The sequence below is a fragment of the Candida orthopsilosis genome (assembly GCF_000315875.1).
Source record: "Candida orthopsilosis Co 90-125, chromosome 6 draft sequence".
NCBI classification, from domain to species: Eukaryota; Fungi; Ascomycota; class Pichiomycetes; order Serinales; family Debaryomycetaceae; genus Lodderomyces; species Lodderomyces orthopsilosis.
In genome coordinates this window covers 727,363-750,049 of record NC_018300.1, presented here as the reverse complement: position 1 = coordinate 750,049, position 22,687 = coordinate 727,363, and the positions used below count along the sequence as shown (strand labels likewise).

General features: G+C 38.1%; 7 protein-coding genes across 7 annotated transcripts; 2 read left to right on the top strand and 5 right to left on the bottom strand. All coding sequences in view use genetic code 12, as the record gives it.

Moving 5' to 3' along the window:
- Positions 1-562: 562 nt before the first annotated feature.
- CORT_0F03540 (Fmp27 mitochondrial protein) lies at positions 563-8,281 on the top strand (the record flags this gene model as incomplete). The annotated part of the gene is made up of 1 exon (XM_003870658.1): positions 563-8,281. One exon carries the CDS (start codon positions 563-565, stop codon positions 8,279-8,281), a length of 7,719 nt encoding a protein of 2,572 aa, XP_003870707.1.
- An 89-nt stretch (positions 8,282-8,370) lies between these two features.
- CORT_0F03530 (hypothetical protein) lies at positions 8,371-8,921 on the bottom strand (the record flags this gene model as incomplete). The annotated part of the gene is made up of 2 exons (XM_003870657.1): positions 8,371-8,810; positions 8,876-8,921. 2 exons carry the CDS (start codon positions 8,919-8,921, stop codon positions 8,371-8,373), a joined length of 486 nt encoding a protein of 161 aa, XP_003870706.1.
- A 311-nt stretch (positions 8,922-9,232) lies between these two features.
- CORT_0F03520 (Tif3 translation initiation factor) lies at positions 9,233-10,615 on the bottom strand (the record flags this gene model as incomplete). The annotated part of the gene is made up of 1 exon (XM_003870656.1): positions 9,233-10,615. The coding sequence occupies one exon, from the start codon at positions 10,613-10,615 to the stop codon at positions 9,233-9,235; it is 1,383 nt and encodes a 460-aa protein (XP_003870705.1).
- Positions 10,616-10,928: 313 nt separating this feature from the next.
- On the bottom strand, positions 10,929-12,608 carry CORT_0F03510 (hypothetical protein; the record flags this gene model as incomplete). Its single annotated transcript, XM_003870655.1, has 1 exon — positions 10,929-12,608. One exon carries the CDS (start codon positions 12,606-12,608, stop codon positions 10,929-10,931), a length of 1,680 nt encoding a protein of 559 aa, XP_003870704.1.
- A 1,767-nt stretch (positions 12,609-14,375) lies between these two features.
- CORT_0F03500 (Anb1 translation initiation factor eIF-5A) lies at positions 14,376-15,229 on the bottom strand (the record flags this gene model as incomplete). Its single annotated transcript, XM_003870654.1, has 2 exons — positions 14,376-14,831; positions 15,215-15,229. 2 exons carry the CDS (start codon positions 15,227-15,229, stop codon positions 14,376-14,378), a joined length of 471 nt encoding a protein of 156 aa, XP_003870703.1.
- A 610-nt stretch (positions 15,230-15,839) lies between these two features.
- Positions 15,840-17,561, bottom strand: CORT_0F03490 (hypothetical protein; the record flags this gene model as incomplete). Its single annotated transcript, XM_003870653.1, has 1 exon — positions 15,840-17,561. The coding sequence occupies one exon, from the start codon at positions 17,559-17,561 to the stop codon at positions 15,840-15,842; it is 1,722 nt and encodes a 573-aa protein (XP_003870702.1).
- Positions 17,562-19,530: 1,969 nt separating this feature from the next.
- On the top strand, positions 19,531-22,263 carry CORT_0F03480 (Fgr47 protein; the record flags this gene model as incomplete). The annotated part of the gene is made up of 1 exon (XM_003870652.1): positions 19,531-22,263. One exon carries the CDS (start codon positions 19,531-19,533, stop codon positions 22,261-22,263), a length of 2,733 nt encoding a protein of 910 aa, XP_003870701.1.
- Positions 22,264-22,687: the final 424 nt, after the last annotated feature.

Here is a 22,687-nt window from a genome sequence, read left to right as displayed (position 1 = left end):
TGGTCTTAGTTTTATCGGATTGGATTTTGCATTTAGTACAAGATCGTAAATTAGACTCTTTCTACTTAACTAGACAATGAACACTGTTCAAGTTTGCTGAAGTAGTTCAAAGGAAGCTACAATCTCTCCTTTGGATATCAACCCCCCCCCCCCCCCCCAGGCTAAATATATTTTTGTTGTAATTACTTGGACTATGCCTTCTGCCTAAATTTGTACCACTGCAAAAAGTGTTAATTTTGTATTTTTACGTTTTTGTGTATTGTTCATTATGTATTGTTTAATTTTGTTTTGATGTTTACCAAATGCGAATATTGAAGCAAGTAAGATTTGAATTTATAGCCGAAACAATACTAAACACCATCGTAATTTTCTCCAACAATGGTCTTATAAGCTGAAATTCTTTTTGAACTTGTGCTAACTCATAACCTTGCTATTAGTTATCATACATAACACTGAAAAAGAATATTCCCTACGAAGGGTAAAACCTAATTCAACTACGTTTGCGCACTCACATTTAGCAACCACAACCCCCCTCAAGATACCAGGTCGTTAAAAATATTCAATGATGATTGATTTGAAGTCTGTCAACAGTAGTAGTCTATTATATTACCTAGTCTACATCCTTTTAGCGTGGATTATATCCTGGTATGCCATCTACTTGATTACCGGATTTCATCTAAGTTCAATATCAATCAACAACGGTATCTCATTCAATGGAGTCACATTTAAATCCAAGAGGATGTGGGTCAAGATACGATGCTTAAGATTTCGATTGTGGGGTAACACCAAGATGACTATTATTGATGATCTTGAGGTAAAACTATATCCTAAATCCCAACCAAAGAAACAGAAAAAGAAAACCACAACAGCAAGAGACGATGGTGAATCCGTCTCACTAGAAAATGACATTTCTGTTTACCCAAACAATTACTTTTTAAGACGTATCGTGCAATTCGTCATACGACGTTTGCCAAGTTTAGATCTTGAAATGCGAAACACAACTATACACTCAGCACTTGACTATAAAACCACCATCGACTATGTTAAGTACAATGCCAAATCAAGAGACAGTTTAAGACACAAGGATCGTCTCAAATTCAGAACTAGCCTACTTGTCAATAACGTATTTCATGAAATCAAGACAAAGGATGATTTGTTGACCCCATTCAAATTAGGCAGCTTCAGAGTCGAATTTAAATTCCTGATCGGTTATAAAAGTGGAGTTATTGGGGGATTCATTGGAAAGATTAATGTTTCTGAAAGTAATTTCCTGATGTTCAATACTGCCAAATATTACATTTTACACGACGAGTTGAAACAAGCAAACAAAGATACACATTTTTCTCATGGCATCAAACAAGGTGAAGTAGACAATGATTCTAAAGGGCAAGATGCACAAGCCAAGCTAGAAAGGACTTTTCTGGTTATACACAAGTTACTTTCAGATGTCACCATCCATGTTGAAAATTCAAAAGTTTCAGAGATTCCATTTGTGACCATTCAAAACAATGTATCAATTGCGGAATATTACAATGAGGTCAAGCCAAAGACGTCATTAGAATTGGTGACAAAATCAGTGTCATTCAATGTTTCACGATTGTACGGTGATGCTGCTGGATTCGAAGTTTTGTTCAACCCAAAACAAGATAACCCCTTCCATTCTACCCTTTCAATTCAGCTATTCAAACTATTTTTTGTCAAACGTGTTACCTTAATGAGCGGATCTTATGGTCAAGAAACTGATGAAATATTGAGTATGCCCAATTATTCATTTACCCACAAAACCAACATACTAAGCCAAGTTGTTCAAGCTAAAGGTTTCAAAAATTGTGTCATGGAGATTTTTTCATCTGCCAGCTCACCTATATTCGATGTAGACTCACGCCAATTAAGTGCCATCTTGTACAATGTGGTGTTATTCAAAAAATGGTTAGCGTTGCGTAAATTGCTTAAGAGAACAAATGATAGTACAGACGATGGTACCAATGAAATTCCTCAAAAAGAGGAAGAACACAGTAAACGAGAGTCACTCAAGGCAAAACTTTGGAGGTATGTAAATGAATACTACCCCAAATTGGACATTAAGTTTGTTGTTGAACAGCCACGCTTTATCCTTCGAAACTTCGATGATAGTGATCACACCCAATTGTTGGAATTTTCCTATTCATTACTGAATTTCAATTTATCCACCACCCCGACTCGTGATTACGCTTCCAATTTGGAGGTATTGTATCCAAGTATCAAATACCTTTCCAAAGCAAACGTAAACGCAAACGCAACTGCACCTTCTTCGGAACCAGTTGAAAAGGAAATTCTTGGTCTTAAGCTTGTTAACGTGAAGGTGGATATTTTCAAGAATTTGACAGTTGCTTCCATTCTTGAGTTACACGGTTTATCAATTCGATTGACTAGTTTAGACATCTTCAAAGGAGTTCACTGGCTCCTTCTGGATATGACAAAATTAGCTGAAACTGATCTCGAAATTGGTGTATTGAATAAACAATTCAATGAGGAGCTTAACTATTTAAAGACAAAATTACGAAAGGAACTCAGAAAACACTCAAGCTTTAAAAAGGCCCCCCTGGCAAGTATCAAAGACAAGATCTTTCGTCACCTACCCTCATGGCTTGCTCAAGTAGAGGTGAGAGCAACTGCTTGGGATATACTTATTGGATCACGTTCGGTCTTGATACCTAAGGACGACTTGTTTAAATCAGATACTACCGATTTACAATATGACACTGACGAGAGCAACGAGTTAAGAAGAGTGAATATCAGGTTCGACAATTTCAAGGCTGGCATTGTGAATCATGGAGCACAGAGGATCGATGAACAAACTCGACATGATTCATCCTCTTCATCCCTGGATACCCTCGCTTCATTTGATCAGGTACCCGAGTATTGGTCTGTTAGTAGTAGGCTTGAGATGTTTCAAATTCTTACGCCTGATGACATCAGTACCAAACGCTCAAATACAGAGCCACTAGTTGAGATTCCCACATTTAAGTTTGGTGTGGATTCTATGAGTGATTACCGTGGTCATAATCAATTGATAGTGCTGCTGAATATAGATAAGTTGCAAGTATACTACAATAGGTATAAATTATTCACGTTGATTGGTTCAGTATACTTGGTTCGAGAGTTTATCGTTACTCCAATCAAAATGATAAAGCTGAAATTGAAGAAGGATATGGACAAGTTTGAGGATCCAATGAGCGACCCTCAAGATCTGGCCTCAAATGAACTGTTGCTAGATTTTGTCCAAGCAACTTTTACCTTAGAAACACTGGATATCATCTTACAAATTGCCGATGCTTACAATCTCAAGATCCAGTTATCTGATACACATGTTGAGTTTGCAAAAAAAATAGTTAAATTTTCATTGTTTTTCGTAAGATGTCTTGCTGACTCACCGAGTGTGAAAGGGAAATGGTGTCGTTTGCTTTGTCTCGACTCTTTAAGTTTAAATGTTGAAATTCCAAAGACGGTGGATGAGTTGGAACTTGATGTACACACAGATGCAATTCGATTGATTCAACCTCACAAATTCATAGTGTACGAATTATTTGACAATTTGTCACTCACTGCAAAACTTTCAAAGCATTTGATAAAACTACTCAAGGCCGATGACTCCAAGCAAGGTGCAAACATTGTTCACCCTCATGAAATGAAACCCATTGCGTTGCCAAATTTGGCCATTAAGTCAAACCATTTAAAGTTTACAATGGAAGACGATCCTTTTGAAACAGAATTGAATATGATTTATCAGTTGGGCAAAACTGAACAGAGAAAAAGATTGGAATTGTATTCTCTATTTGAAGCTAAGGAAGCTCAACTCTCTGATGATAAGAATTATTTCTCAAGGTTGGACAAGTTGCACACAACTATTGCTGAATCATGGATGAGAAAAGTCAAGATTTATCAACAGCAATTGAGAGATGAAGTTGTGGCACATAAAGATTATCTTTTTGGTAATGAGTGCCGTTTTGACTCAGAATATAATAAGGATGTGGTGGCCTACCCATATGATGCCCCATTGTTAACAATTGGAATGGAAGGGTTTAACCTCAACTTAACCAAGCCTGATTTCGGTCTTGATAATATTGCTGATTTTATTCACAATGTGGGCCAGGGAGTTCCAAAAGATACAAAGTATTCAGTGATGGTGCCAATGTATTTGGATTTGAAATTGGTTGAAATGAGGATGCAATTGCGTGATTACCCACTTCCTATATTGTACTCTCCCAGAAATAAGAACACGGCCAATGCGAGCTTGTTGTTACGGGGTGATTTGGTCATTAGTGAAAAGTATGTCACTGACGAGAAAGAAATAAGAAAACTAGAGGTTCCATTGGTTGCCAGTCACAAGGATGAAGCTAATCCATATGATTTGTTAACCATTGAAAAAACACTTTCAAGTATCAAGATGTATACCAAGTTGGCTTGTGACTTTAACTCGGACTACCCAACGAGAATCGTTTGGGGAACCTCGTATAACTTTGGTATTCAACAATTTATGTTAAACTTCGATCAATTTTCGAAGCCACCGGTTGATCCTTCACAAAAATTAGGATTCTGGGACAAGCTCAAGTACATCCTTCATGGAAGCTGCGTTATTAAAACTAGAAAAAGTTTGGAAGTGGGCTTCAAAGGGTCAAGAGATCCTTATGAATTGTTGTCCACCTCAAATGGATTCGTCCTTTCGTTCAAGAAGAATGTAGTTTGGCAAATTAACAAAGATGACAATTCGAGAAACTTTTTCGATATCACTTCGGATAAAGTATCATGGTATATTCCCAACTACTTGGCAACTCCATTGTTAGCCTGGACTCGAAGTAGTATTGACTCAGTCTACCTCCCAGATTCGCCACATTTCATCAGCACTTGCTTTGGTTACTATCTTGAGGACTCTGCCACAAAGCCTGACTTTAATTTGCTTAACAAAGTGTTCGGCAAGAATGTTATTAGCTTGAGTGGGGGAATCGAGTTCCATGTTGGGTTCTTACTTCAACGCAAAGTTAATGGTAAAAGAGTCGAAGATTTTAAACCGCATTATAACGTACACCTAATGAATCCAAAATATTGTGAAGACGGACATGATTCCTACGCAGGCTTTAGAAGTGGATATGTGCATATGGCAATATCTTTAGTGGCTGATCGAGACAAAAGTTACAACACTATTCATCTAACTCCAGGAGCTTTCAACCAATTCTTTGCATGGTGGAAGTTGTTTTCAAGCAACATGATGTTGCCAATTAGAAGAGGATCATTGTTTGGTGAGACCAAAAAATCAGTTAAATTTTCCGAACATTTGTTTACGAACAAGTTTTCATTCTTTTTGAAATCACTATTCATTTCACATATGTACCGAGATGAGGTTATTGACATTGATGATGATAGGATTGAGTGCGTTGGGTTAAGGGCAAGAGTCGACGAGTTTTCAGTTGACTTGCATCAACGAAAACAACCGGTGACTCTATATCATGAAGAGCTTTCTAAAAGTACCAAAGTCATGAAGATGAATTTCAACATTGGTGAGGTGACCCTTTCAAATATAGATTTGCGTGTGGTGCATTCAAGCTTCTCGCAGAACTTATATCAAGGCTCAAACAAAGACTACAACGATAAGGAGTCTACGTATAACATTTATGGAGGCGATAAGGTCTGGTTTGACATCCAAGACTATGAAGAAGCATTTTTACCTTCATTGAAGTATTGCCCAAGAAAAGTTGAGATCCATCCGCTTATGTTTTCCCAAAGATTTTCCTACGAAAGAGATACCGAGAATGATGCCGGTAAGAATCAAGACGACGACCAGTTTGGTAATGAGGATATCCACGATTGTCGTATTCACGCCAACAATGAATCTGATCTGAGAGTTGCCTTGTTGGAAAGCAGACAAAAAGCACTCAATCAACAGATTACAAAGGTACGCAATAAGGGAGCTTCCACCAAAGAGTTGGAAGAGCGAGCTACATTTGTGAAGCGCATGCTTGATCGTGCAAAGAGTGGTGCACCTGCTAACCAAAGACAAAATTCGATAGTATCTATCGAAAAGGAAGAGCATTTTCATAATAAATTCACTTGGCTGAGTATGCTGTTGAAATGGAATAGAACTTGTCGTGATAATGTTATGAGATACATTCATTTTGTTCAATTGAAAGCAGCCATGAAGAAATATTTGTCACATGAGTCAATTTCCACACTTGAGAAATTCATCGAGGAAAATGACTATGGCTCTGACATAGGATCTATGTCATCGTCAGCCCGGACTTATGATCAATTTGTGGGTAATGGCGAAGAAGACCTAAAGGTCAAATCAAGATCTGCAGAACTCACCTCAAACGAAAGGCTCAACAATTTTACCAAAATTTTGAAGGAGCTAAAGGGTAATGAGTCCTTATCTGAAGACTACTTGATCGACATAGTATCACCTCAAATTCAACTTCAGAGTGACGAATCTCCAGACTCGGTTGTCATCGTATCGACGCCGTCCATTAGTGGAAAGATTGTATCTGTATTGAACTCACGCGATTCAGCAAGTCCCGAAGTCTTGGAGAAAAGATTTGGTGTAGTTTTACAAGATGCAAGTGTTTTCGTTTTGAACAAAAAAGATGTATTGGGTGGAGATTTAATGATAATTACTGACAATCCATATGGCGCAAAAGCAAATTGGCCGCCATGGCTCGGTCCAGAAATCACTCAAAAGGGTAAATGGGCAGGTGAAAATCAACTACTTATACAGAATTTGTCTGTCATGGTTTTGTTTTATGAAACGGAAATAATGAGTAGCAAATTGTCAAAGAATGCAGATAACGCTTCAGTTACAGAAGAAGATCTCCATTCAACTACACTGTTGGAAGCACCGAAAAGATTGCGTATTGATATGCCTTCGGTTGTTTTGACATCTACGAGCTCACAGTATTTTGCTTTGTATGTCATAATTATCAATCTTTTGTTTTACAGTGAACCTATGAGCAAAGCTATTGCGGAGAAGATTGAAAAGATGAAATTTTCAATTGATTTTGACAACTTACCGGCTGTAGCAGATAAATTGAAAGGATTACAACTGTATTACCGTATTTTGAAGTTGTTGAATGCAAACTACAGCTTTAGAAAGGGACATATGTGTAATGAGGATTTGAACAACTATTTGCAATTGAATTTGGAAACAGGCGATATTGCCAGTGAGATTTACCTATTGTTGAGGACTTTGCTCACTGGTGACTTTTTCAGTGATACTTCAAACTATCCACAAATATCATGGTTGATCAAAGCTGATGAGATCATTTTGCATATTTTAGAGGATGATCGAACACCTATTGTGGATGTTGCTCTTGCCAATGGAGTTTACAAGAGAAAAGAGCTTGAAAGTGGGTCCAATTTGAATCAAATCCAAATTCAAATGTTGCAAGGATTCAATCTTATCAAGAACGCAAGATATCCTGATTTTATTGGCCCATTCAATCTAAAGCAACACCCATCCGAAAACTTGATAGATTTGCAATGGACTATGAATAGATCAGTTGGTGGAATCAAGATTGTTGAAAATTTACAAGTGAATTCTCTACCGTTAAATATTAAAGTTGATGAAATAACTGGTGAGAAACTTATGAATTTCATATTCCAAACTGATGCAGCTGACATTAAAGAGAGCAAAGTAATTGAAATGGCTAATAATACTGAAGCCAAAGAGAAGGAGCTTGAAAATCCTTCTGATCAGGATCAATATGGCTTAGTAGAGGAGACCGAGGGAGCAAACAAGAGTGCTAGGCTTGACAGACAACTACAAGAAAGAAGTATGACTAGCTCGAAACTGAATAAGCGCGGCTTGACTCGTCTTTCTGGAAAAAGTTTTTTCAGCAGGAAGAGTAATGATGATGAGGAAGAGGAGGAAGATGCCGAACAAGTTAATAAAATGATTGAACGATCAAAACAATATTTTTCAATCATTTCCCTCACGGTCAAAGCAATCACCTTACGGATCACAATCAAGTTAAACAAGGGATACAAGAGATTGTTAAATGTTCACGATTTCAGAGTTGATTTGCCTGAATTGATCATCAAGAATCGTATTCTTTCGTTTATTGATTTGACCGAAATTGTCAAGAAATTGATCTTGAAAAGCCTTTGGAGCCACACTGGCCGATTACTAGCCAACAAATTAAGTTCTAATGATAATTCGCTGGATATGTTGACCAATGAACGATTGAAGTCGGTTAAAACGTACAACAAATTTATCCCAATTCGTGAACTAACTGTTGTTAAAACTAAAGAGTAGCGTGATTCGACAATTATAATACAATTTTTTAATTTATAAATGTAAATATACAAAGAATTCTGTACCCCAATAAATAAAGCTTTGTTACTTTACACGTGTTGTTTTTTAACATCACCACCATTTTGATGTTTCTTTTTCCGTTTTTTGTTCCGTTCATCATCTCGATCATCACCCCTCATTAAAGTCTGTTGATCACCAATGGCCAAATCAGCAGCATCAAACCCAGGAATACCATTTATTGGAGTCCTATCAAACTTTAGTGCCTTTTTCAACAACTCACTATCAAATTGATTTATTATATCTGGATGTTGACCAATCAGAGGATCCATTAGACCAATGGGTATGGTTTTAGGTTCAGGTATTTGATGCTTACCTGGTAAATCCAGTATATGGGCCTTGTAAGATTTTCTTAGTTTGACATTCTTCGATCCATCAGGGTTAGTTCGTGATAGCAGCTGCGCTACTGGTTCTAGGTTGTATAGCTGGAGTAAGTTTTGTAATGGCGTGGGTTTGGATGGTTGATATTTTTCTAGAGATAAAGTTAGTATAACCGAAATCAAAGATATTGCTATAAATACTTTTGGATGAACATACTAGTAGATTCTATTAGATAGTACTTGTCCTGTATACTCTCCGACATGGATGAACCCAAATGCAATGAACTGCTGTAGAGGTGTGACCATTCTTTTGTGGGTTTCTGCGTAACCACAACTTTTTTTTATCTCACCGAGAACGCTTCCACTAGGTTTAAGCTTTACATTAGAAAACAGTGACATCGGTTAGATTTCTATATATTGTCATTATTAATACAAAATAGATATATAAGACTAGTAACAGTCGATCTCCAAATTATATTTCCAAAATTCCCACCTTCACCATCAGATTAATCGAAATGAATTAAGTTAGTGTTTATGCGTTTGTGTTTTACAATTGTGTCTCTATGACTGCCATTTACTTTTTACCGACTACTTCCCAATCGTCATTACTGTTGTCCTTTTCAGATATTGACAAGTTGGCAGTCGCAGTTTCCAATTTACTTGCGTCAGATGAGTCCTTTTCTTGATTGGTTCCTTGTTGCTCTACTTCTTCTTCTTCTTCTTCTTCTTCTTCATCTCCATCATCAACGGCTAATACACTGAATTGAGATTTTTGTGGTCCTTGAGACTTGTCATCTTCTTTCTTTTCATCTTTGTGTTTCTGTCCATGTGCCGATTTGGTACGTTGTTGTAATGGTTGCCCTCTCTTCCAATCAAAACCATTGTCGGAGTTGTTTCTATGTGCTCCTGATCTGTTGGATCTTTCCCTTGGTGGCAAAGTAGTTGTGGATGATCTTGCTGCTCCCCAATCCAATTCTGATTCTTGCTTTCTTGGTTTAAAAGTTCCACGTTCTTGTCCCTCCCCATGACTTGATGTTCTTGATGATCTTTGTCTTGGAGGTAATTCAGCATGAGAGCCCCTTACTGAACCCCAATCCAATTCAGGTTCGTCTCTTGGTTTATGTTCTCTTGGGCCCCTGTGGGATCTTTCTCTTGGAGGCAATCCACTTGATTCCGACCTGGCTGCTCCCCAATCCAAATCTGGTTCATCTCTTGGCTTATGTTCTCTTGGACCTCTATGTGATCTTTCTCTTGGTGGTAATCCACTTGATTCTGATCTAGCTGCACCCCAATCTAAATCTGGACCAGAAGATCTTTCTTCTCTTGGACCTCTGTTTGATCTCTCCCTTCTTGGCAACTCAGCTTGTGTTCTTCTTGCTGAGCCCCAATCTAACTCGACTTCAGACTCACCTCTACCACCCAATGGACCAGATCTACCAGATCTCCAATCACCTTCATCGGCTCTTGGTGGTGCAGCTACATTAACAAAAATCTTTCTTCCTTGAAATTCACTCAAAGTTAAATTCAATGACTCTTCAAGGAGTTCTCTTTGAGTAAAGGTGACAAATGCGTAACCTTTCAATCTACCATTGTCTCTGTCAACAGGTAACTTGATATCAGTGATGATATCTTGAGCTTGCATTCTATCTTCAAAATGTCTCACAATGACTTCTTCACTTACTTCCCATGGCAAATTGGAAACACGTGCAACATATGGTGGCTTATCAGGAACTGGATACTCTTTTCTCTCTTTTCTTGGTTCTTGGAAACGACCTTCGCCACCACCAATTCCTGAAAATGCAGGCTTACCTCCAACGGGTGCTTCAGTGGTGGATTTATCCAATGACAATCCGATAGAGTTCAAATCAACTTCTTCATCGGCCCATGAAGTTCCTCCGTAGGTGTCATCTGCTAAAAATGAACCCAAGTCCATTTTGACATTCTTTTTTGGTGCCATGTTTAATCAACTGTTGTATCTTTCTCGTATCGGGAAAACTTATACTGTAAAAATAGTTGTGCAAGGGGTTGTGTATGAAGTAATTTCAAGACTGAATATCCTGCAAGGTGCGTAGTGTATATATATTATTGCTTGGGTAGCCGTAACGTTTGTATATGATACTAAGATGGAAATTTTTGAAAAATTTTCCTCTTGTCAACTTTAATTTTTTTTTTTGGTGCGAATCAAATGCAAGAAGGAATTTACGAAGCCTATTTCCGTCGCATAGTACAAGCCATTATCAAATTAAAACTATAAACGTTGTTCAATTACATTAAACTCGATTATCCACTACTTCTCTTCTAGACGCATCAGCAAAGTCAACCTCTGTATGACCAGCATATGCACGGTTTGACGTAGAAGGGTGTTCAGCATGTTGATTTGTCGCACCATTTGCAGCTTCGGTATCACCATTGAGATTTCCGTCTCCTGATGATTCAGAATTTCCAACATTCGTCATTCCTGATCGTTGCAACTCCTCCAATTGTAGAGTACGTCGGTGTTCACTTGCTATAGTAAGAACCGACCAGTAAAATAAATCCAGTTTATTTATACCCAACAACTTCCAAATGATTATCTTGAAAAATCTTCCATATTTTTTCCTAGTCATTTCCTTAGCTCTCTCTTCGAGATTTATATCAACATATTGTGGGTCATTCAAGACTAATCTCGCTCTTTCTGACATCGGTATCAAGTCTTGAAGAAATGCTTGAAGGGCGGGGTCACGTTGAATCTCCTCAAGATCGATACTTTCAAGATCTTCATCATTGGCGTCGTCTGCTTCTTCTCTGTCGTTGTTCTCGTTTGATGAATCAGCATTGTTGGAGCTTTCATTAGAACCTCCATTATCATTCCCATTGGCACCCTCAGTTGTCTCGTTATCTTGTTGGTAATCCCTTTTAAACAAGTAGTCACGTTTGCACATTGGACAACAAGCACGTCTTTTGGTTAACCATGGATCAAGACAAATTGCATGAAAAACGTGTCCACAAATTAATCCACGTACAACATCCTCATCTTCAAGCATTTCCAAACAAATCGCACAAGAACCAGAATCAAAATGTAGACCATGAGTTTCAGTCTCAGTTTCAGCTCGCTTTTCCAGTGTCAGTTCAATAGCTTCGATTTGCGATGCTGTGCTACCACCAACTTTAGGATCCTCATCAGTGATATCGTTATCTGTTTCCACTCGTGTTACAGCTTCATCCATGCGTTTTAACTCGATGTCATTACCCAAATCCATCCCCACTTGCTCACGTGCAGTATAAAGGGTGTTTACCGACCCACTGTCATCAGTACCTTTAACTACTTCGACAACTCCTTGTTCGTCCGATTCTTCTTTTAGCATTCCATCTCTCTTTTCAACGTCTCTTTCTTTACCTCCATTTAACCAATCATAATACGTCTTTTGAGGAAACAATTTCTCAACTTCATCAGCAGTTAGCTTTTTCATTTTACTAAATCTTCTTCTCCGTCTTCTTCTTCTATTATGTCTTCTTCTTTCTCGCTGAAAACGGCCTTCTCTGAATGCCAAAGTCTCTTCTATAATATTGGCTCTTGTATGATTATGATCCCGCATGAAACTTAGTTGTTCTTGGATTTCCTCAGGCGTGAAAACATGAATGAACGCCTGATTGTTGATAGCTCCAGCATTACCAAATGTTGAAGGCGTATAAGGACTTCTTCTACCCAAGGGGGAGACAGCAATACCATACTTTGATCGAATAAAATACCTTATTGTGAAAAACACAAACACCAATGCTATAAAAACACCCACAGCTAGTGCAATAAAGAATAAAACCGTGGATGGGGTGCTTCCAATGAAAGAGAAATCATCAGATACGTTGGAATCATTTGATGCAGTACTGGCGGCTACCTGTGATGTCGATCCCTGGGTAGAGCTAGCTTGTACCTCTAATGACAGAAATGGTGCTGTAGTAGTATGGCTCTCCATCTTGTATACTAAGACGATCTTTGGATGGTTAGATTAAAATTTCTGGAATCTAAATGGTGATTTCTCCTCGGGTTGAGTGTGGTTTCATATGGACAAGGAGGAAAATGTGGACGTTCTGTTCTTCAAAGTCAACAAAAATTTGTCTTCTTCGCAGCTGGTTCTACTTATGGGGCAGCTCTTTTCTATGACTTTGTACTAAGTATGAATACTTGATTTGAATCAGATCTTTTGATCTGTAGTCCGTGTGTGTGTAAGTGTAAACGTATGTGTGATTTAAAATCTAGTCAAAAAAAAAAATTTGAATGATGTAGTATAAATTTAGATTTCCTTCTTTTTCAACACAGGACAATCTTTGAGATTTTGTGTGATTGTTAATTTGTGATTGTTGATGATTACACTTTTGTATTTGGTAAAATCAAATGAACAAAGATTGCACCAATGTAGCACCGTACTTCTTCTTCGTTAAATTAGGGGCAAAACCGTAACCCCCTAAAAAAGTCCGATGATACATTTTGTAGCTGATTTATGGATTATTATATTTTGCCATTTCTCAGTTTATTTTATGGAAGAAATTATTTTACTATTGACTTTTGACGCCTGGTTTGCCAAGCAAAACTCTGAAAGAAAAAGGAGGGACAAAGAATAACACATATACGTAGTAAAGACGTATTAGTAGACTAAAGTAACACAGATATAATAAACATCAAAAAACTGCCGCCCCAAAAAACTTTCACTGACATGGAAACACAGAATCCAAAAAAAAGGGTTCAGGTGTCTAATGTAGCCATGTAAACCACCAGGCTTGGAGGAGCATCAAATAAGTTCCAAATATACTAGGCAGTGCTCACCATGAATTTCATACTATTCCATGTTCAGGTGGTTGTGTCTTGGCATAATTACTACATTACAAAGAATTCTTTCGCTTTGGCTGTGTGCTCACAAAACCAACCGACTCTATCTCCGGAAAATTCTTCCGCTTACTGAGGCTGTGGCAAAACCCCGGAGTTAAATGATCGAATTATTACTGCAGGTTGGATAAGCAATACTAACTGTGAAATAGGAAATTATTTCGTCTAGTGATGGCTCAACCAATAACTACCCCTTGTTGCGAAATACGGAGAGGAAAGCAATACTGTAAGTGTTTTCTGTGTAAATTTTTTCACTTCTTTGTTCTCGCTGCCAGTCTCGCCTTCGAGTCAGCCTCACTAGAAGGAAAAATTTCTCGCTACATAGAAAGAATTTCCCCACTTTGAAACTTGATCTTGTATCCTTCACTTTATCTGTGTCTGATCCTCTTTAATTATATTTACTCTGAGGATTGGGTAAAGCAAAGAAGTATGGAGACAAGTAGAACCCAACTGAAGAAGTATACAGTATAATGCAAACTTAATCAAAGTGGCATAAGCTTTTCAACCTCTTTACTTCATGACTAGAGTTGTGCTAGTCTTCATTCTGATTGTCACGCCGTGTAGTTTCTACTTTAATCTGTAGCACTTTCTGGAAACTTGTCTCACCTACCGTATTCTTCTCGAGACCAAGATACCAATCTTACACACTTTCACCTTCGCTGTACAAACTCTCTAATATTCAAATTAGATACAAAATACAGAATTTATAAACCAATATATATATATATATGCACATATATTTGAATTGAACTTAGCTAAAACAAAAACCCTATTCAACATATATGTTTTATAAACATTACAAAACTTCTGACAAAAAAAGATTGAGTTTGTTGTTCATTCACTCTAATTCTCCTTTAGTTTAGTTTTTTGGGGCATCCTTGTAAGCAATGGCAGCTTCTTCACCCATAGCAGAGATGATGGTAATGATCAAATCTTTACCGTCATCGAATTCAGATTGAATCTTATCACCCAATTCACCTTCTGGAACCTTAACATCATCCTTGGTATCACCATCGGCGGTCATCAATGAAAGGAAACCATCATCAATGTCCAACAATTGGAATTCTTGTCTTCTAACATTTGGAACCTCCATATTGTGGGTAGATGGAGACAAATCTTCCAATTTCTTACCAGTGAAAATATCAATGGCAACTAAATGAACCTTAGCATGACCGTGCTTACCGGTCTTGGAGGTGGACATATCAACAATCTTACATGGTCTGTTTTTGATGACAACGTGTCCGTTTTTTCTCAATGCTGAACATTGCATTGGGAAAGTCAAAGCAGCACCGGCATCGGCGGTTTCGAAAGTGTGCTAAAGGGAGGCTAGTTAGTATACCATTGTTGAGTTTCTTTGTAGATGGAGTGGAAGTATTGGAGAGTAATGACTAAGTTATCTTTGAGTTAAACTCAGAAATGGGCCTTGGGTAGCAAACGATTGCGTAATAGCCTCTCCTTGCAAAGACTAATCAAAACAACGACCGACAAAAGCATTCGATCAGTCCCATGATGTCCTCCTCAGTAAAGGGATGACCCCACCAGGATTCGATGCCACAATGAAAAAAATCGTTCGACGCCCCCTCCCCTGCATTCCATCGAATACCAACAAGGGTCAACATCCCATTGAGTTTCACCCCTCAATAATCAATCTCCCACAATATCTCCAACTGGCACTCATAAAAAGATTCTGAAACATACATCTTCTTCAGCCATGGTTGATAATTAGTATTTATTCCTTGTGAAGGTTGTTCGTTGATTTGTTGAAAGAAAAAAGAAAATTTTTGAGGAAGAGGAAAAAATTCTTCATTGAAAAAAAAAAATCTCATTGTTGATGGAAGAGACTGAGAGAGTGAACAGCAAAATAGAAAATAGTTATTAATCGCACGACCTTTATTGGTTTGAATTTTTCACATCATCCATCAACGGAGTACAAAGTTATACGAAACTACACAAATGTAGGTTAAAGGCTCTTCATGTATTACGTGATATTGAGATAGGAACAGCTTGGATCTTCAAACAGTCGCCCAAGCGTTAAAGTTGATCCTAATCTACAAGTCTTGCTTTACAATTAGTTTTTCTTCTCTTCACTCTATACTGACAAAGTCAAAATCAGCACTCTTTTCAGAGGTGCCATCGTGGAGCTCACTCTTCTATTCCAACCATTGTGATGGTATAACTCAATTATGGTTGGAACTTTATTTAATAATACAACAAATTAATCACAATAAACGGTTTATATATCAACATTAGTAAAGCAGTGCACCATCTTCTCTTGCAATCTCCTTTCCAGTTGGTGCATCTTTTCTTTTCTCAGCCCACAGACCTATGAGTTGGCAAGAGCACTGACAGCTGCTGCAGCTTGGTCCACATCATTAGAGACGGAATGTGCTTCAGTTACTGATTCGGTGGGAGCTGTTGTTTCTTTTGTCGCAACACTTTCGCTTTGACTTCCAGTCTTGACGCTGTCATCCTTAGATCCCGTGTTAATTGTGTCAACCGTAATCTCAGTTTCTTTGGCCTCGTCTTTGTTATTAGCTTCTCCGGTTACAACAATATTTTCAGTTACATTCTCCGGCTTGACACCACCGAGTTGGCTAGTTTGTTTATCATCCAGGTTTGCTTGCAACTCTGAATCTCCCTTTTCCACCTCAACGCCATTTACAGCATTCTCCTTGTTAGTTTCTTGACTTGCATCTTCTATTTCTTTCTTCACAGGTACATCACTTTCCGTCTTCTTCTTGGCAGATTCTCGCTCATCAACTTTCTTCTCTACTGATTCAGATCCCTCATCTTTTGATTGCTCAATCTCTGGTAAACTTTGTTCAATACCACTAACTTCCGAATCATCATTAAACCCTGATCCTCCATTCTTTACTGACAACAATCTGGAATTGGAGTTGGTATTCTTTTCATTAGATTGCTCTTTTTCATACAATATCTGTTGAATGTATGGATCCCATTTCTCTAGAATCTCTTTACAAAGTTCATGTAACTTGAAACTATCCGAATATTCCAAATCAGGGTTCTTGAGGATGTATCTCATAACTTTGTATAATTTAGTCTTTTTCAAAAGTTCCTTGTCAACCGGAAAATTAACCAATCGATACAAAATTAAACGGACAAGCAGTAGTTCATCGGCTGTTGGAGGTGTTTTTTCTATATCTCTCTGTATCAATGTTCTTTGTAATTTGATTCGACACAAATATAACTGGTGTTGTTTCTCTTCATCGTTGACCGGGGCTTTACCTGATTTAATTGAGGCTGCAGCTGCACCTGCGGCGTTGGCAGTATCTTCATCACTCGAGTTTTCCAATCTGGGTTTCTTATTCGATTCCGCTTCTGGCTCTTTTTTCGCAGTGGAGTCCGTCAGTTTCCTTTTCTTACCATTTGTTGATGCTTGTACGACTGAGCCCCTCTTCTTCTTGTTCTTTGGAATCTCCTCTTGGTATTGATCTTCAACGTCGCCATCCTCCCCTTCATCTTCAATATCTTGTGTGCGGCTTGATCTTCTTCCCTTGGTTTCAGACCTGTTTCGACTCTTGAGGGGGGCAGCTTTCTTCACTGTTTCATCAAGTTCCTCCACTTCGTCTTCTTCTTCCACCTCTTCGTCTTCATCTTCTTCTTTTTCCTCCTCAGCTTCGTCACCTTCCTCTTGGAAAATGGTTATAAAGTCATCAAAAGCTAAATTTTCAGATGCAGCTATCGCTTCAGGGAAAGATGCTTGCTTCTTTGGTATTGAAGTTAACCTCTTTCTCAAATACTTCACATCCTTCAATCTGGAAATGGTCTTCGGATCTAGCTTTTTCAAATCCTTGGCACTATTTTCTAGCTTGAACTCTTTTAGTCCTTTTTCTGTAGACCAATAAAAATCACCATCCGGTATAAATATCACACAATATGGAGTACCTTTCTTCTTGGCTCTCTGAACTTGTTTTGGAACATATTCTTCTGGTGTAATGAAAGCTGGCCACCAAGGATATCCCGGCATTTTGGCAAACACCTTTTGCTTGTCATCAAATGGGCTTGAAGCTGACTTTGGAGGCATCTTGTTGAGTGATGTGTAGTTAGGAAGATACTGATTTGGTTGCTTTATGAACTTTATTGCTTGTTCTTGTAATAGGCAACTTTGGCAATTGATACGTTGGTTTGATATAAATCTCCGAGAAAACTAATCAATTGAGACTGCAAAATGTAGTATGAACGATCAGTTGGCCTGTCTATAAGTTTGAAATGTCGTCAGCGGCAATGGTGTCGCGCGGTTCTGTATGTGTTGGTGTAACCTTGGTATCAAATCAGCAGCTGAATCTAGGGGCAATTGATCCTTGTGTGGTTACTCAAACTTCTCCTATATTACGACCTATCTCTACGTGGAAAGGTAATTGGTGTTGTGACTAATCTTGATGGTAGATGGTTAAAAGGAGAATAACTTGTTGATGGATGGATGATTATATTTTTTTTATTGCTGTTTTAAGTTTTGGGTTTCATTTGTGGAAATAAAATAAAATAATGTGTGTTTGTGTGTATTGTCTGTTCGTCGGTCTGTATTTTTATTTATGAGTGCATGAACAAACAAACAATAGGATCAAAATTTCACATTTACACGAAGTGGATGCACGGCAAAGCTCTGAAATTGGCAGCCACCACTGTTGAACATAGTGTTAGTACTCTCTCCCAGCATTTAGAACTTCTTTTTAGTGTTTCTCTCCGTCGCTTTCTGTATGCTATTCATTTGAAGTAAAGCACATGTGTGGGGTGGGGGGCGACTAGAGGACGGCAACAAAGGAACGAAGTAAATAAAAAAAAGGAGAGAAGAGAATGTTTGGTGAAGTAGATAAATAAAGTGCAACGTAATTCTTCTGTTCAAAACACATGATACCTTCGATCTCAAGAAAGTGGAGAAATCATATCATGGCCCAAAACTCTCAGTGATGATAGTCTACTCAAAATGAAGCAATCTGTACCAACATCAAAAAGAGGATTGTATGACGTGATGTTGAAGCGCTAACAATAGGTAGTGCGATTTGCTCAAAAGTATAGATTCGTAAAAGCGGAAAAAAATGTTTCTGTGATTCGTTTATATGCAGAATATGTGAAATTCGCTATCTCTTTTTGCAGCCTCTGAATGTGAGAGCTATTAGAAAGTAGAGTGGGTCTCTTGTTGAAGGTAGTGGTTCTCCTGGTTGCATTGTACCGTTGCATCTTACTGAATCATGATTTTCAAAGTATTCGACATTTAATAATGAACGTCAAGCTCACAATTGCGTACACGATCGAAGGATTGACGCAGACTATATAAGCACAACCTTACCAAAAAGCACGAGTATTGTTTGCTTGGTATCCATGTCCACCTCTTTAGACACAACATGTCCTCTGAATGTCTTCCCAGTGGTATCAGGGTTTCAAATTTTGCAAGATCTGCACCGCCTCGTTATTTTTGTCGCAAAGTTTCTGTGCAAGCAGACTTAGCGGCAAGAAAGAATCAAAACAATCCCAATACAATTGATACTCTGCAAATTGTAGTGTAGAATAGTAGCAGAAACACTCGTAAGCAATACAAATGTAGCACATTTAGTTTAAGTTTTCAAGCGCCCTAGAGACAGTGATGGCATTGAGATGATACACACTTTTCCCAAACAGTTCTCTTCACGGCTGCAAGCTCATTCCTTATGGCGTGTCGATTGATATACGTAGTTATCGAGTGACAATAGGTAAATCTCTTGAATTGTTGTGTGTGTAGTTTACAAAAGTAAAAACAGAGACGAAAAAGAAAAGAAAGAGAGAAAAAATTCGTTCTTTTTTCACAACCAACAGTTACAAATAGAAAAGAGTTCTAATAGTTATCAAATATTTGCAACAGTATTAAAACACCATCATAAAGTACTCGCAACTCACAATCAACAAGCTTCATCTACACACTAGTTGACAGGTGATTAATGGATTGCCTTTGAGTCGCTTTATTTTTAAACTCAACACCTTATTCATCATCATTGCAGCCAAAAAAAATCTCTCAAAAAATGGATCATTCAAATGTTCGAACATTCAAAAGACCGCTTGACATTCCAACAAGAGAGCAACTAGCGGCCATTTTCAGTCCGCATAAGAGGCTAAAATGCTCTCAGCCATTGGATAATCTGTCAGTGCCTAGAGTAACCCACTACACAAACGATGAAAACATATCAACCAATTCCAATTTGTCAACCACTAAACAAAATAATCTTGATGCAAACCACAACCACAACCAATTCAATCCAATCCAACCGGAAAACAAAAATGATGCACCTTTATTAAACTCGGTGCCACCAAACATTGTACCTATCGTTCATCCACCAGCAATCACTTCCGATTTCTTCACAGATGTCACTACTGATTTAAGTAATGAAAAAACAGCTCAACAAATTTACAGCATCATTAAGAAGTTCCCACCACCAATTCCACCCCCACCGCCACTGTTTTCAGAACTTGATGGTGAAGTGAGTGATGATGAGGGAGGTGGAATAATGGTACCATTCATTTATCCACCTCCACCCGTTGTCAATATTGATAAATTGCCGTTTTCATTGACTGAGTTTAAACGAAAATTTCAAAACTCATTGAAGGAGTTGGAAGAGCGTGATAATAATGCAAATGCTAGAAAATCTGCGGAGGAAAGTTTATTGAGGGGGGAAAACTCGCTTGACGCAAATGATGCTGGGGGATTGCGGACAAGTCATCCTGAACCAAAAACCGCTAGTGTTGCGCCTACACCTCAAACTCCTCCAGCACTAGGTCCGGCAAAAAGAGGAAGAAAACCAAAGATAAGACCTGAGCTAATGCAAGCGAAAATGAAGGAGGAAGCAAAAGGAAGAGCGCAGGAAAAAGCTGAAGCCGAAGCAAGGGAAAGAAAAGAGAGTTTAGAAGCAGTAGCTTCTGAAAATGAAATACGGGAAGGCAGTGCAAAGCGTGATTGGCAATCTGGCAACGCTGATTCTGCTGTTGAAAATGATCATTACGTGTATGTACAAGCGCCTCCTTTACCATTTCCACCTCCAAATTATATGACATATCCGCTATCAGCTCAAAAGTCTTCCCTAGTACCGGACGATGTGTTCACTTCTCTACTAGAAGCTAATGAACAGTTACCGCGAGTTGACATGGTGTTGGCTAGTGCTGCTGGAACCCTTTTCGATTTACGACAAGAAGCTTCGGAAAAGGGGTTAACCAAAGATGGTCTTGAAGTGCAAAAATTGAGAAAAGGAGCTGTTGAAATATCACTGGATGAGTCAAGTGATGGTGAGGTTCCAAGCACAAGAGTACTATACAATGATGAAAACTATTACTCCAAAATTGACGATGAGAATTATCAAGATGTATATCAAGCTCAATGGCCCAAAGTTAATATCTTCAACAAGAGTTATGCCGATCCAATGTTTGCCATAGTGAATTCACAATTGAGTAATGTTAAAGAGAAGTCATCTGTTGACAATGAAAAGGAATTGGAGAATGTTCATGCGTACCCTCATGAAGCAATGACAGGATTAGAGAGAATTGATAGACTTAGCTTATTTCCTTCATCTTCACGAGAATTTACAATGAGTAACGGAGCAATGAAAGAAAGGAGAAGGAAAACCTTGCGTACACATTTGGAAAATATGGAAGAATTTGAACAGAGGAATAGAGATGATATTTATCGAGCTAAGAAATACAAACTCCTTCAACGAATTGATAATTTAAGAACTAGCAAAGTTCGTTTCCGAAAATCGGTAATTCGTGATGATGAGCTACAACAAATTCAACGTCAATTGGAAATTGAGCGTGATTATGAATTGGTTAAGTTGAAATTATTTGAACAATACGAATTATTGAAAAACTCATTGATCTTTTATGAAGAGTCTAACAAGGTTTATAAGCATTTGAATATGATTTTGATCAACAAGTTGGAGAAATTAAAAAATTTTTTTGGATATCAACAAGAGTTATTTACTCATTTGTTGGAACAACAAAACAAAAGTGGTGGAGGTGATGTATTAGATATATCGAATAAGAATTCGTCAAAGTTGTTCCAAGGAATATCGTTGAAAAATGCCGATAAACCTGCATCGTTATCATCTTCGGATGAGGCTAATGATGAAACCAATGGTCAGGTAGACCACGCTAGTGAATCAGATAAATTACTAAATGAAATGTTGAACTCGTCATCCAAATTTGCCTTAGTTCATGATTTTATGCCATTAATCACTCAAGAAGAGTTCAACATAATCACTAGTGATGTACCCAAAAAGCTTAAACCAACAACCTCAACAAAGACATCAATGAAGCATCAAATTTTTGCTAATCCAATTTATGATCGACTAATGACATCTGGATCAGATACCAATGCCAGTGACTCAAATACTAGTGGATTCAAAAGTGGCTCACCACAACCACAACTGGTGCAGCCAGGTCCAAAGAGAAGAGGCAGACGAGCAGCTACAAACACAGCACAAACTAATGTACCGTCTGTTTCTTCATTGAATGGTAATGCTAGTGCTTCGGAAAGGAACGGCGGTGGTGGTTCATTAAACACAATGTCTGCTGCTACTGCAACAACTGCAACAATGCAAAACACCTATATGAGGGATTCAGTTGCTTTTAACCATCAATACACTGAAGCCGGATTATTAGCCAAGATTACTAAACAATTTTATGGTCCACAAATGGCTAATCCTTATGAATTAAATCATGATTTGCTGATGATGGGTATAGATACGAGGTGGCCAGTTGGGAAATAAATAGAAGACTAATCGGGTCTATTGCTTATAGGAGGTTTATGAGAAATGAAATTAGATACAACCAACATTGTAAAATTTTAGACTCCAACAAGAGGCGAATGATACACTTATTTGCTTCAGTTGATGATATTCATTTTAATGGCAATATAACACAGTCTGAGTGAAATGAAAGGATACAAAAAAAGACTATAAAAAAAGGGCAACAAAAGAGGTGTAGTACTAATAACAAAATAACAAAAAAGATAGGGCTAGCTTTGATGTGGGTGTTCTTCTAGGCTTGTATGGTGAAGTTTGAAACAAATTAGCAACACAAAACAAAGCTAACTGGGTAAATTGTACAATGGTGGGGGGGAGGGGTCAAAGAAAGTTTCCGTTAGTTGACGGAGTGGTCATACTACTCTTGTTGTCTTTGTCGTAGCTGGCA